The following is a 15,841-nucleotide window of genomic DNA, read 5'->3' on the forward strand; positions in this document are numbered from 1 at the left end:
ACAATAAAGTCATTGCACTGCCAGTTGTCGGAAAAAGACAATGATATAAAAATACTAGAAGAAATAATTGGTCGTGACAAGATTCGGCACTTAAACAGGAGAGTAGAGGAAAGCCAAACAGCAGTGACTGAGCTGAAAGCAGAGATGTCATTGTTGAAATTTATTATCAAAGATCATGTGACAACAATAAAGTCATTGCACTGCCAGTTGTCGGAAAAAGACAATGATATAAAAATACTAGAAGAAATAATTGGTCGTGACAATAATGAAATTAAAAAGTTAAAAGAAACAGCAGAAACTGGCAATTCTATCAGACAAAGTGCCTATTATCAAAGACTGAAGAGGCAAGAACAAAAACTCACGAAAACGCAAGATGTTGTTACCCAACATACTGATGGTGGCTGTGAGAAGAAAATATTGGAGTTGAAGTTGCAAATTAAATCTCTCCAGACACATCTCTCCAACTGTAAAAAATCCATTCTTAAAAACAAGAAAAAAGTTGTAAATTTAAAGGGTCAGATCGACCAAGGCATCTCTTCAGAGAAGTCCATTAAATCTCCAGACTAGAGTTGATGGGTCCAACAAATTCACTGCTGACGTAATCCGTTGTGTAATGGAACTGATTGGTGAAGCAGAAGTCTCAAGCAGTAAATGTGGACGTGTCATGAAGATTGTTGTCAGGCAGTTGTTTCAACTGGATATTCCTTTAAACGAATTTCCTTCTGAAAGGACAGCAATACGAATGTCTGACACAGCACATGCCCTTGCGAAAAGTCATTTGGGGGAAATTTTAGTGAATTCAAAAGGTTATTATCTTCATTCTGATGGTACTGACAAAGACAAGAACAAAATCATGGGACATAAGGTGACGACAAAAGAGACGGGCACACTCAGCCTAGGATTTGTCGGTGTCCATACAGAAAATACAGACACATTACTAGATGTTGCCATTAACCTGTTAAGAGAACTGACCTATGTATATGATGATGATAATGTAGAAGACAGATACGTCACTATGCTATCCAACATGACTGGTTTGATGAGCGATCGTGCGAGTGTGATAAAGGCATTTAATCGTGAATTAAATGAAAAACGGCAGCAGGTCTTGGGTAAATCTGACAATTTGGAATTTCTACACTGCAATGCCCATTTCTTGCTGGGACTGAGTTCATCAGCAGAAAAAACACTCAGCTGTAGAAAAGGATCTGGGTGAAGTGCTTGGATGTGATAATGTTTCTCACATTGCAGCCAGATTTCGGAGTTCCACAGAAAACTCGACATCCAGATACATTCGGACTGCTTGTGACAGCCTTGGGCCTCGAGGTGACGAACAAAAGTGGATGCAGGGATGCTTGGGATGCTTACTGCCATATGACAGACAAACATTCCTATATCGCCAGTTATCGTTCCAATCGGTTCAATAACTTTTTCAACGCTGGTGCCGTACTACATCACCACAGACAAGGTATTGATGACTTTTGTCAAAACTACCACCCACATGGCAACATGAAGCTCCAAAGTGTGTATGCCGACTGCAAAAGTGACCACATTGATCAGTTTCTTGTTGCTGTTGGAATACTATATTTGGAGTCACTGCACCATACTGGCAGCTTATAAACAGCAGGACAAAGTACTTGGATTTCTACAAGTATGTGGAAAACATGCTATCTTCCTTCAAAGAATGGGCAGAAGATGCGACGCCTCTTCTAACCAGAGAGATGAGCCCTATGTTTGCAAACTTTGGACTGCAGGAAACGGAAGAGTTCAGGTCGTTATTTGATCTGCCAGTCGACCAGGTCAAGACTGTCAAGTCCACTCTGGAACAAGTCTGCAGTGATTTCATAACGGTAACTGAACGTCAACTGTGTGATTTCCTTGTAGGTGGTAGATACTACAACATCCAAGATGCAAAGATTAGAAACAAAATGGACCACTGTATGCTTACAAATCTGATTGGTGAAGCCTGTTTCGGTGACTTGGATTTAAGCATTTTCAAACGAAGAAATGCATCACTCCATTACCACTCAGCAGTGAACATGCTAAAACGCAACAAAACAATATCTGTGTGGTTTAGAAATAAATCTGAAATTGAACAACTACAACTTTTGGAGAATTCTTCAAAGGCGGCACCAGTCCTGCGGGAGAAACACAAGCAGATGCAACTAGATGTTGTTCACAAAAGAAAAGCAGTTTTGGAAGAAAATAAACTTAAAATGGAAAAGCGAGAACAAGATGCACTGCGCAGAAAACATAGTAGTTAGTGCTTTTAAGAAACACTATGGTCCGTGTCTGACATCTCATAATGTAGATGCACTGATGGATACAATCCCAGTTAGAGGACGGAGAAAACACATGGTTGAAACCATCAAGGCAGAGATTCGTTATCAGCAGGTGGTCATGGGCATAAAGAGTCGACAGCTGAAACTTACGGGGAAATTGGAGGAGCTCGTGGTCAGTTTGAAACAGTTCCTAGATGACACACAAAGTAAGTTAATTTTGTCATGTAAACTAATTTCAGGGCTGCTAGAATGTTTATAAAATCCACTAGCCATGGGATCTGTGATTTTAAAAGTGTTTGGTGGCATTAATTCTGATGCTGCCCTTGAAATACTAGTCTAGTATAAACTATGTAAATCTTTAATGTTAGTTATTTAAAAAAATAAAAAACCATGAAATTGTCATTAAGCAGTAACTACAAGATGTGTAATGGACTTATATATGTAAATCTGTGTGCAGACGCCTGTACAACGGTAACATCATGACACCGCGACATCGTGCTGCGAGACTACAGTTTGCTCTCCAGAATGGTAATCATCCACCAGCCTTTTACCGGTGCATTTTCTCAGATAAGTCCCGTTTTTCTGTCTCCTTTGCCGATGGAAGAGCACGGATGCACATGAGACTCCATGAACAGTACGCTGACGGATGTGTGAGGGAACGTGATCGGTTTGGCGGTGGTTGTCTGATGGTATGGGGGGCAATCAACTGATTTCATGAGTCATCTCATCATTGTCCACGATGCCCTTACAGCCCAGCGTTATGTTGACGTTATTCTAAGACCAGTTCTCCAGCCACTTTTGCACTGTCACCGAAGACCAGGAGGTCCCCTTATGTTTCAACAAGACAATGCCCATCTACATACTGCAAGAATTACCCAGGCATTCCTGCAACAAGCCGATATCACCGTTATGAACTGGCCCGCCGTTTCACCGGATTTGAACCCAATTGAACACATATGGGATGAGTTAGGACGCTGTGTACGTCACCGCCAGCCACCATCGCGTAACGTCGCTGAGCTTGCACAGGCATTGCAGGAGGAGTGGAGGAACATTCCTGTGGCTTATTTGAGATGTTTGTGTCAATCCTTTCCCCGTCGTCTTCACGTATGCTCACGGGCCAATGGTGGACACACCAGATACTGACCTTGATATGGCGGGGGGGGGGGAGAGGAGTTGAACTTTTTGATTACGAATGCAGCTCCATTACTGATGATAACTGGCCATATTTCCATGTGAATGTATCTCATGAATACCATTCATTAATGTCATATTACATTATCCATCAATTCATTAATAGTTTGTCATTATTTGCAATATATATAGCACATTAATCGAACAGTAATAATGGACATAGATACATGTAAAACATAGTCCATTGTTTTATGGGGTTAACAGAGAAGGTAGAAATAATAGAAATAAAGAGGAGAGAAAGAAAAAAGAAAGAAAGATTGAAGGATAAATTGCAATAAAATATAGTACATTTATCATTATTATTACCATCATCACCACTACCATCATTACCATTACTACTACTGTATTATTATTTCACACATATAGGATGTAATTTAACTTAAAATCAAAACAGAATAGTAAAAGAAGATAGAAAGAAAAAAAAGTGCTTCAAGGGTAAAAAACATGTGTATGGAAGAGATGAAAAAAACATTGAAAGAAGGCAATATTGTGAAAAACAATTAAGAAGGTTTGCTTTGGACGAAATCTATTTCCAGACAAGCTAAATGGTCAAGCCAAGGATTCCATTTTTTATAGAATGTTTCATAGCTACAATTTTTAAAAATAATTTATTTTTCGATATCAAATTTAGTTTTTAACGCTATTTATATTTAATGTTTTTCTGTATTTTCATACTGTAGATATTATACTTGATATTTATAGTTAACCAATTTATGAAACTACTGTTTTTGTTATTAGTTATACCAAATATGACAATATCTTTGCTGAAATTGATTTCGTTTCCTGTTTTACATAGAATCCACAATTTTACTTCTTTCCATAAATTATGAACTTTGTCACACTTAAAAAATAATTGTAGTAGTGTTTCGGGATAATCGCTACAAAAGCTACAAGCATTAGAATCAATATAATGAATCATACGTAAGAATTTGTTAGTCGCCAGGATTCTGTGCAAAATTCTATATTGAAACCATGCTAAAGATGTACACATGTATCTTTCACGCTATGGAAAGGGAGAGTATAAAACGTTTCCCATTGCTGTTTATTATATATAAACCCCTCATTTGTATATTTTATTTGTGCTTTTGGCATTATTATTCTAGTATTTAGTATATCGTATATATGTTTGCAGCCACTTCTGTCGTTTAACAACATGCTTAGTTTAAATGGGAAAATATTTTATTTTAATGATTTAAAAATATCATCCGTTAAGTTGTTTAAGTTATGTATAAAGGATTTCGTAGCATTTATTAATGAAGCATATTGCAAAAAATTCGTAGGTATGTGATATTTTGCAATAAAATCTTCGTATTTTAGGACGTCTCCTTCCTCATTCAATAGATCACCTATAAATATAATACCAGTTTTAAGATATTTCTTATATAAAACTTTTTTATTTTATTTAAACATATTTTACTGTTGTACCAAATATTAATACCTAAAATGTCATCTATATTACGTGGTTGTTGTTTTTGTTGTATCTGTAATCAGCTGTGTAACGTATCTCTCCAAAATGTGTTTAGTATTCGTTGTAATGAAATAGTCGCCATGTATAATTAAATTGAGTATAGATATACCTGTAATGGATTTAAAGAGATTAGTCAAATTTAGGTTATTAATAATCATTCATCGAATACATGCATTTTTAAGTACTATAATGTAATTAGTTACGTTTATCATTTTAATTCTGCCATCTTTATAGTTTTGAGTTTACTTTTCAGTACCGTTGTGCCAAATAAATTTAGGTCCAATATTTTTTTCTTAGTTACTGGTTTTGAGCTCAGTGAGATGTCCTCTACCAACTAGCAAAGGAATTTTGGATGGAACTTTAATTCACAACAATTAAATCCCTAATTAGAACTACTTAATATTTGACCTGTTCTTAAGTGCACTTTCCCGCAATATTTTTTTTCTTAAATTGGTAATTCTGAATCGGGTGAGCATACTCTACATTTTACATTTGGTTCCAAGGATGGAACTTTCACAACAATTAAATCCCTAATTAGCACTAATTAAGAGTCTTTCTTAAGTAGCCTTTCCCGCAAAATATATTTTCTTAAGTTGTGGATTTGGGCTCAATGAGATGTCCTCTAACAAGTAGCAAAGGAATTTTGGATGGAACTTTCACAACAATTAAATCCCATTTTGGGGGTAATTTCAGTAGCTCCCCCTATTTACTCCCGCACTAGATTGACTTATGAATTGGGTTTCTGTGGTCAGTTGCGGTCCCTCTACACCTCAACCACCTCAAACCTTTTGGAACTCTCACAACAATTAAATCTCACTTGGCTCCTACACTATACATGTAGTCTTTGTGGAAGACAATACTCTTGGCAAGCTACCGATTATGTCTGCAAGTCGATTTAAACCACTTCAAAAACGAATAGTAGTCTTTGTGGAAGACAATACTCTTGCCAGGCTGTGCTTCAGGCTTGGGAGTTGTAAACCGTTGCCTTTAAATGCCACTCATTCTTCGCGTATATCCCCAGTGTCGTGTAGATGTCGGGTTTATACATCAGTCTCCCGGTAACTCCAAGCTGACGTAGCATCAGTTCCACCCTCATGACGTCATCCTCGTCAGTGAAGTCCTTTGTGTAGACACAGATCACGTGATTGCCGTTGTCACTCGTCTCACTATCTCGACAGCTGACCTAAAATGACACAAAACGGATTTCCTTCTGTCATATAGAATCAATTATAATTTTAAACTATGGCTATTTTGGATTTCAACTTATGGTTAGTTTAAACTTGTTTGCGTCTGTCTGTCTGTGTGTGTGTGTGTGTGTGTGTGTGTGTGTGTGTGTGTGTGTGTGTGTCTGTCTGTCTGTCTGTCTCTCTCTCTCTCTCAGACAGGCTTACAGAGAATGCAGTCAAAACTGATTACACAGCAACGTATAAGTTAACCTGAAACTGATTACTCCGTGAGGTATAAGTTAACCTGAAACTGATTACTCTGTGATGTATATGTTAACCTGAAATTGACTACTCCATGACGTATAAGTTAACCTGAAACTGATTACACAGTGATGTATTACTCTGTGAGATATAGTTTAACCTGAAACTGATTACTCTGTGACGTATAAGTTAACCTGAAACTGATTACTCCATGACATATAAATTAACCTGAAACTGATTACACAGTGATGTATAAGTTAACCTGAAACTGATTGCTCCGTAACATATAGGTTAACCTGAAACTAATTACTCCAAGACATATAAGTTAACGTGAAACTGATTACACAGTGACGTATAAGTTAACCTGAAACTGATTACTCCGTGAGGTATAAGATAACCTGAAACTGATTACTCTGTGACGTATATGTTAACCTGAAATTGACTACTCCATGACATATAAGTTAACCTGAAACTAAGTTAACCTGACACTGATTACACAGTGATGTGACGTATTACTCTGGGAGATATAGTTTAACCTGAAACTGATTACTCTGTGATGTATAAGTTAACCTGAAACTGATTACTCCATAACATATAAATTAACCTGAAACTGATTACACAGTGACATATAAGTTAACCTGAAACTGATTGCTCCGTAACATATAGGTTAACCTGAAACTAATTACTCCAAGACATATAAGTTAACGTGAAACTGATTACACAGTGACGTATAAGTTAACCTGAAACTGATTACTCCGTGAGGTACAAGTTAACCTGAAACTGATTACTTCATTACGTATAACCGGCCTCGGTGCCGTCATGGTTAGGCCATCGATCAACATGCTGGTAGGTACTGGGTTCGGATCCCAGTCGAGGCATGGGATTTTTAATCCAGATACTGACTCCAAACCCTGAGTGAGTGCTCCGCAAGGCTCAATGGATAAGTGTAAACCACTTGCACCAGCCAGTGATCCATAACTGGTTCAACAAAGGCCATGGTTTGTGCTATCCTGCCTGTGGGAAGCGCAAATAAAAGATCCCTTGCTGCTAATCGGAAAGAGCAGCCCATGAAGTGGCGACAGCGGGTTTCCTCTCAAAATTTGTGTGGTCCTTGACCATATGTCTGATGCCCTATAACCGTAAATAAAATGTGTTGAGTGCGTCGTTAAATAAAACATTATTTTTTTTCATTATATATAAGTTAATCTGAAACTGATTACTCCGTGATGTATAAGTTAACCCGAAACTGATTACACAATGACGTACAAGTTAACCTGAAACTGATTAGACATTTGACGTATAAATTAACCTGAAACTGATTACTCCGTGATGTATACGTTAACCTGAAACTGATTACTCTGTGACGTATAAGTTAACCCGAAACTGATTACACAATGACGTACAAGTTAACCTGAAACTGATTACACAATGACGTACAAGTTAACCTGAAACTGATTAGACATTGACGTACAATTTAACCTGAAACTCATGACTCCATGACGTATAAATTAACCTGAAACTGATTACTCCGTGATGTATAAGTTAACCTGAAACTGATTACTCCAAGACATATAAGTTAACGTGAAACTGATTACACAGTGACGTATAAGTTAACCTGAAACTGGTTGCTCCATGATGTATAAGTTAACCTGAAACTGATTACTCCATGACGTATAAGTTAACCAGAAACTATTACACAATGACGTATACATTAACCTGGAAATGATTGCTCCATGATGTACAAGTTAACCTGAAACTGATTACTCTGTGACGTATAAGTTGACCTGAAACTGATAACACAGTGACGCACAACAAGAGATTGGGGGAGAAACATAGCCCAGTGGAAAAGTGTTTGCTTGATGCTAGGTCAGTCTAGGATCGATCCCAGTCAGTAAGCCCATTGAACTATTTCTCGTTCCAGTCTCATTTACTACGACATGTATACCAAAGACCGTGGTAAGTACTTGCTATGTTGTCATATTAACGATCATTTGCTACTAATGGACAACTGTAGTGGGTTTCCTGTATTTGTCAAAATTACCGAATGTTTGACATCCAATAGCCGGACATTAAGAAATCAATGTTGTCTAGTGGTGTTGTTGGAAAAAAAACCTAACCCAACCCTTTATCTTTAACAAACACTACGGCCGTAAATAAGGATGTCTGTCTATCTGAAGAAAAAAAACCCTGTTTAAATTAATTTTGAAAACGTATAAGAAATAAAATATTACATCCGTTAGATACATGTACATACATGTACCGTATATCTTCGCCTGTAAGTCGATCTCGGCTATAAGTCGAGTCCCTAATTTCAAGCCCTGAAAACGTATTTTTTTATTGACCCGTTTATAAGTCGACCCATGAAAAACTACTTATAAATATTGAAATATTTCTTATTTTCAGCACATGAGAACAATAATATTTGAACAAAAGAAAATTATTTTACAAACTTCGGTTTTCACGTTTTGTACATCGCAATATAATCAGACTATTCCAATCAAACTATCATTATTACATAGCATCAAAACGAAATATTCCCTTAGTAGAGAGTGAAAGCTGTTTGACTGTTACTGTATAGTACTGTACACATGGTTTTGTGCACAGACAACGACTTTATTTATAAACACTGACAACAGATCACTACGATAAAACTGAAAGTATCACATTTTGCCGCCATATTAATACATGTAAGGAGGATAACTCTGGAAAGTACACTGGTTTTTGTACCAAATGATGTGTGTCCCTATTGCTCTAGATAGTGAACTGCAGAGATCAGTCTATTTTAAGGGAAAGCTCAGTAATATTCATGAAGTTAATCACCGCCAAAACATTGTTTGAACAACCATTAATGCCAGTGACCAGATTTCAAAATAAACTCAGGCAACAGGTAGTTAGTATTGTTTACATTTTTACTATTAGTGATGACTGTTAATTTAACTAAGTGGACTGTTGTCTTGGCATGTGAGTGAGATCGTACGCCTTTTCGCATAACAAAAACCGTTCTAATGCCAAAAAAAATAGGTTATAAAAAATAAATGTGTCAAATTAACATATTTGAGTATAAATACATGGCATACTTCAACAATAAAACTTGTAAAATAATCCCCAAAACAGTAATATTTTTTGGTGAAATTTTTTTACCCTCTTATAAGTCGACCCCCCAAGTTGTAAAATAATTTTTGGGTGAAAAACATTCGACTTATAGGCGAAGATATACGGTATGTTTTAGGACAAACAAAATAAACTTCTGGTCTCTAGTCAGCGCACGCGTCCATATATTGTCTATATGCTGGCTTGGACCATTAGCTTTGTTTAAAGGTCCAGGCTTATCGAAAACATAATTCACTATTGTTTGGTAACTGTATACCTTTTACAATATATATGAAGTATCAATAAAACAAATTCCCAAATTTTTTTTTACCCTTTTTAATATATTCACAATAAAAAGTCACGTTTTTTCCATCGCTTGCCAAAACACTTCAGACTCCACGAGCTAAGTCACGTGACCCTGTGATGCGCTATACGGCATACTGTGAAAGCATTATCGTGCACAGCCTTTCACACCTGACCTGACCTTTTCACATATTTGATTTGGAACACGTTTTTTCTTTTTTTTCTTTTTTAATGCGAAAATTTTATTCTAGGTAATTGAATTGTATGGATGAAATATTCTTTTGGCGATAGTTTTCAAATGTAAAATATGGTGAACCATTGTTTTGTGTTTGGATGTATCAAAGGTGCAGTTTTTCCGAAGTTTAGGTTTGCATGGAAGCGGTCCTTAAACCGAACCCGTGCGTAATGGAAAGGACCGTCACGATGGGATGGGATCTGCAGTGACCACTTCATTCCTGGAGATTACGAGTTATTTATGGTAGTCAATAAGTATGACACCTATTTAAAAAAAAAAAAAAAACATATCTGTTCCAAGCCTGTTCTACGATTGCGCATGATAGAGCAAACAACAAACCACGACGAAGGGACGAATATGTGTCCAAATGTCCGTCTATATATAGCCCTCAACAGTCAGAGTACTCCGACTAGGCTCAAGCTTGCCAGACTCTTCTTTCAAATTCAATTGTGAAGGACATTTTCACAGATACAACAAATATAACCCACAAAAGTGCCTCTTTGAAAAGTGGCACGACCAATGCGCCGCCCCTGCAGTAGCGTAGGGAGGGGGCCCACAGGAACGCTCCTTCCCCCACCCCATCAAACTTTTTTTTTTTAAACTACTGAATTTTATATAATCATATATACACAGTGTGTGTTGTCTCCCCACCCCCCACCCCACCCCATCCCAATACAAAATCCTGCCTATGTCAGTGGAGGGTACCATGCTCTGAACGATAAAAAAATATGGGACCAGTATTTCATAATTAAATGTGTATATATATGTGTGTGTGTGTGTGTGTGTGTGTGTGTGTGTCTATATATATATATACTGAACAACTTAAGAAACTTGCGCTAACTTTGCTTGAACATAACTTGATGAAAACAAACCTGGGGAATAATTGTTATATATGCGTTTAAAGAGTGTTCCATGATGCATCGTTTGATGCAAAAATCATGGCCATAGGTTAACAGAAACTGGGAGAAATTTTGACCAAGTGTGGTAGGGGTTAAAAAAAAACCCCACCCACTTAATAACGGGTATGACCACCTCTTGAATTGACCACTGCAGTGCATCGCAGGCGCATATAATTGACTAAAGTGTTGATTTCTGCCTGTGGAATATTGTTCCATTCCTGATGAGCGCTTGACGAACTTCGTTGATGTTAGCGGGTGGGTTGGGACGACGCCTCAATCGTCTATCCAGACTATCCCAGACATGCTCGATGGGGTTGAGATCAGGACTTTTAGAGGGCCAGTCATCAATGAAATCAATGTTATTTGTCCTAAGAAAATTTACAGTGTCTCTAGCTGTATGAGAGGTGGCATTATCATGCTGAAAAATCGAGATGTTGGCGTTGCTATGGAACAAAGGAATGACGTGATGAGCGAAAATGTCATCGTGTTAATGTTGAGCATTTAAATTGCCATCAATGACGACTAGTGGTGAACGATAACCATGGGCAATGGCTACCCAGACCATGACAGAACCCCCACCCCCGAAACAATCTCGTTCAAGAACACAACAGTCAGCATAGCGTTCATTTCTCCTACGGTAGACGCACACCCTGCCATCACCACGTTGTAAAGAAAATCTGGATTCATCCGGGGAAAAAAAACGGTATTCCAGCGTCGCCGTATCCAACGAGTGTGTAAACATGCCCAATTAAGACGATGACGTTGCGTTAAAACGCATCCGACGTAAGGACGTCGTCCATGTAAACCGTTCTCCCGCAGACGATTACGAACAGTTTGCCCACTGATTCGGTTATTATGAAGCCCAGGTGTGTTAGCAGCAGTAGCAGTGGCAGTTTGGAATCGATTGCGTAAATGCGTGTTCATGATATAGCGGTCTTGACCACGCGTTGTAACACGCAGACGTCCACGACTTGGCAAGTCGTTGGTGCTTCCTGTCGTTCGAAATCTTACGCGAAGATTTCGTATCGCTCGACTAGAACTCCCAACATACCTTGCAACGTCTTCTGTCGACATGCCAGCATCAAGCATGCCAATCGCCCGTTCGCGTAAATTATTGGGTATTCTTGGCATACTAAAAATGCTACAATGTAAAAAAACGTTTTTTTTTTTTTTTTTACAAATTTTGAAGTGTTTTCGTTCACTTGACAACAATGTCAGTAAGACAAGTAAAACAAATTGACTGAATACTACACGGGACATGTCGAACCATGCATGCACGTGCAAATTGAGTTTCACGTTGTCGACAATTAACAGTGCAAAAATAATCGATAAAATTCATGAATCCTGATAATTAATACAGCTCAAGGCTAATACTACCTATATAATTTCATTACACAATGAATTCTTTAACACAACAAATACTATATGTACAAATCGGAAGTTTCTTTTTTTGTTCAGTATATATGTAGTATTTAGACAGATCTATAATTAACAGTGGCGTAGGAAGCAGGGAGGGTAGGGTGCAAGGTGGGCATGTGCCCCCCCCCCACCCCCCCCCACTTTGTAGCAGCAGCTATAGTTTATATATATATATATACTCTTCAAAAAAAGAAACGCAAAAGGGTACAAATGGGTTATAACTCCGATTTTATGTTTCCTACCGGTTCATGCTTTGTGTATAAGGTCGTTGCATGTCCCAAACACATTCCCACGGTTACATTCGATAAAACGCAGCTACTGTACAATAAAGTTCCAAAATGTGAATATTCGCAAAAACGCAGCCACGTGCAAACCATGTCACCACTGCACGTGCGTTGTCTGCACGTGCAACATGAACACCGACAGTATAAAAGTGCAGGGTGTTCGCTTGCCTGGCCTCTGTATCTGGCCGACAGTTGACAATCCAGGACATGCCACGTCTCAGTGAACCGCAGAGAAACAATGCCATCGGCCGACTAGACGCAGGCGAATCCAGAACGGCCGTTGCCAGGGCATTCCATGTGTCCCCAAGCTACATCCGGGTACGCCACCTTCGGGAACGATTGACTACTGCCACCTCCACAGCCGCAGCAATACCAGGTTTGCGCAGGATATCCGACCAGACCGTACGGAACCGCCTACGTGAGGTAGGAATTCGTGCCAGACGTCCAGTTCGAGGTGTCATCTTAAAACCACAACACCGTCGACTCCGACTGCAGTGGTGCCAGATTCATCGACAATGGCCTCAACTGCGATGGAGACAGGTGTGGTTCAGTGACGATTCCCGATTTCTGCTCCGACGTCATGATGGAAGATGTCGCGTGTATAGGCGTCGTGGTGAACGTTATGCGGCAAACTGCGTGCAGGAAGTGGACAGATTCGGCGGGGGTAGTGTCATGGTGTGGGCAGCCATCTCACACACTGGCAGAACTGACCTGGTTCACGTGCAGGGCAACCTGAATGCACAGGGCTACATTGACCAGATCCTCCGGCCACACATCGTTCCAGTTATGGCCAACGCCAACGCAGTGTTCCAACATGACAACGCCAGGCCTCACACAGCACATCTCACAACGGCTTTCCTACAGAACAACAACATTAATGTCCTTCCTTGGCCATCGATATCACCGGATTTGAACCCAATTGAGCATCTATGGGACGAGTTGGACCGACGCCTCCGACAGCGACAACCACAGCCCCAGACCCTGCCCGAGCTGGCAGCAGCCTTGCAGGCCGAGTGGGCCACCATCCCCCGGGACGTCATCCGTACTCTGGTTGCTTCAATGGGCAGGCGGTGCCAGGCAGTTGTCAACACACGCGGAGGCCACACCCGGTATTGACTCCAGATGACCTTGACCTTGGTGGTGTGTCCTATCACTTACTCACAATGGACTAGAGTGAATTGTGAACAATCCTGCAACATTTGGTAATTATCGGACTCACCATTCAATAATTAAATCAATTCTCCAAATGTTATGACAATGTGGTTTTGCGTTTCTTCTTTTGAAGAGTATATATATACACACATGTATATATACTCTGTCAAAAGAGAAACGCATAGGCGATAGGGAAAGAAGAAAAGTGTTGATTTGTTTTTATAAAATATCGTGGTTTTTTTACAATGTTGCAGAATGACCATGTTTGTTAATGTTCCTGGAATGGGACAGCATGCCCAAATGCACCCTAAAACAAATTTAACGCACATTGTGCAACAATTGCAGAAAATCGGCGTGAAATTGTGAAATTTTGGCAAATGCACAGGAAACTCGGGGGGAAAAGATTGGGGTAGCGCACGCAACATGAACGTCCATCACAGCACCATTCCACATCTCTGGGACAGGTACCAGCAGTTTCAATCATCTGAAGACCGGCCCAGAAGTAGAAGACCTCGAATAACAACTGCAGCACAAGATCGCTATACATCCGGGTTCTGCACTTGCGTCAACGAACTGCCACAGCAATGAACACTGCTGGACGCATACCTGGTTTGAGAAGGGTGTCCCCACAAACCATTCGGAACAGACTTCGAGAAGCTGGTTTACCGACTAGGAGACCGTATGTTGGCCCCATCCTGCGACGTCAACATCGACATTTAGGTGTTCACTGGTGCACAAATGTACAGGGGTGGAACGTGGGAAACTGGCGGCGAGTATGGGTCAGCGACGAGTCACGTTTCCCTTCTACTGCGATGCGATGGACGACAACGTATTTACAGATGCCGCAATGAACATTTTGCCAACAACTGCATCGCCCAAGTTGATAGATTCGGTGGAAGGAGTGTCATGATGTGGGGAGCCATCTCATACACCGGCATACAAGTGAACTTGTGTTTGCACAAGGCAACCTGACAGCTGTACGCTATTGGGATGAAATTCTTCTCCGTCACATGCTTCCCATTTTGGATCGACAGAGAGAACTCTTTCAGCAGGATAATGCCAGACCACATACGGCACGTGTAAAAATGGATTTCCTACAGAATGAGAACATTAATGCGCTGCTATTGCCATCAAGGTCGCCAGATCTCAACCCCATTGAACATCTGTGGGACGAACTGGACAGACGTGTATCCCAGCGTGACCTGGAGCCTCAGACGCTTCCACAACTGTCACATACACCGCAGGAAGAATGGGCTAGGATTCCACGTGTCCGGATTCAGAGACTCATTCAGTCTATGCCAAGGACATGTCGCACACTGATTGCTGCTGCTGGTGGCCACACAAGGTACTGATTTCAGCGCCTTCGTGCGACGCTGTTTGGAGACGAAAACGCCTCCACTGCCGTCAGTCCATAGCAAGAACATTGTCACATACTCATGTCAAATTTGACTGTGATACGATCATAAATAATGAAATTATGCCACTTTGTATTAAAGAGATAATTCCATGAATATTTCGCCTATGCGTTTCTATTTTGACAGAGTGTATATATGTATATATTATATATATATATATATATATATATATATATATATATATATATATACAGTCGAACCTGTGACCGTCCCCCCCCCCCCCCCCCCCCAATGCATTTCCTTCCTTATTGGAACTGTACATAACGGTCACCTGTCTTTAACGGCTAGCGGTCACTATTTTCCACCCAAAATCACAGGTTGAACCTGCTGTAACGGTCACAAGATGATCGTCATGAAGAAGTTTGTTGGTTTATTTTTTTACCCTGGTTATGTCTTTACTTTTTCATCATCTTAAAAATTATAAATTAAATATGTTTATATGGCCATGTCTGTAGTTTTCGGTTGATTTTCCGTTTAAGTAAAGTTCCATTGTAATTCTCTGATCGTAATTGAAAAACAAACGGGCACTCGAGAAATTCTTTGACACGCAGTTACTGGTGATGTAAATCGATTGGTTCTCAGCATCCTCACTGAACAGTAGACGACTTCCCAATGGCTGTACATAATGACATCTGTATGTATGGTCACTCTAATGAGTCTCGAGAAACAAAACAAATGA

The 15,841-nt window shown here is 39.7% G+C and overlaps 1 protein-coding gene across 2 annotated transcripts in view; it reads right to left on the reverse strand.

Annotated features, from left to right (window-relative positions):
* Positions 1–3,331: 3,331 nt before the first annotated feature.
* Positions 3,332–15,841, reverse strand: part of LOC121377598 (UPF0696 protein C11orf68 homolog) — a 33,110-nt gene continuing 20,600 nt past the window's right edge. For both annotated transcript variants that reach the window (XM_041505659.1, XM_041505658.1), the window contains one exon: positions 3,332–6,121. In XM_041505659.1, coding sequence (XP_041361593.1) covers positions 5,897–6,121 — 225 coding nt within the window. In that variant the 3' untranslated portion in view covers positions 3,332–5,896. The remainder of the gene's footprint in view (positions 6,122–15,841) is intronic.

This window comes from Gigantopelta aegis, chromosome 7, assembly GCF_016097555.1.
Source record: "Gigantopelta aegis isolate Gae_Host chromosome 7, Gae_host_genome, whole genome shotgun sequence".
NCBI lineage: Eukaryota > Metazoa > Mollusca > Gastropoda > Neomphalida > Peltospiridae > Gigantopelta > Gigantopelta aegis.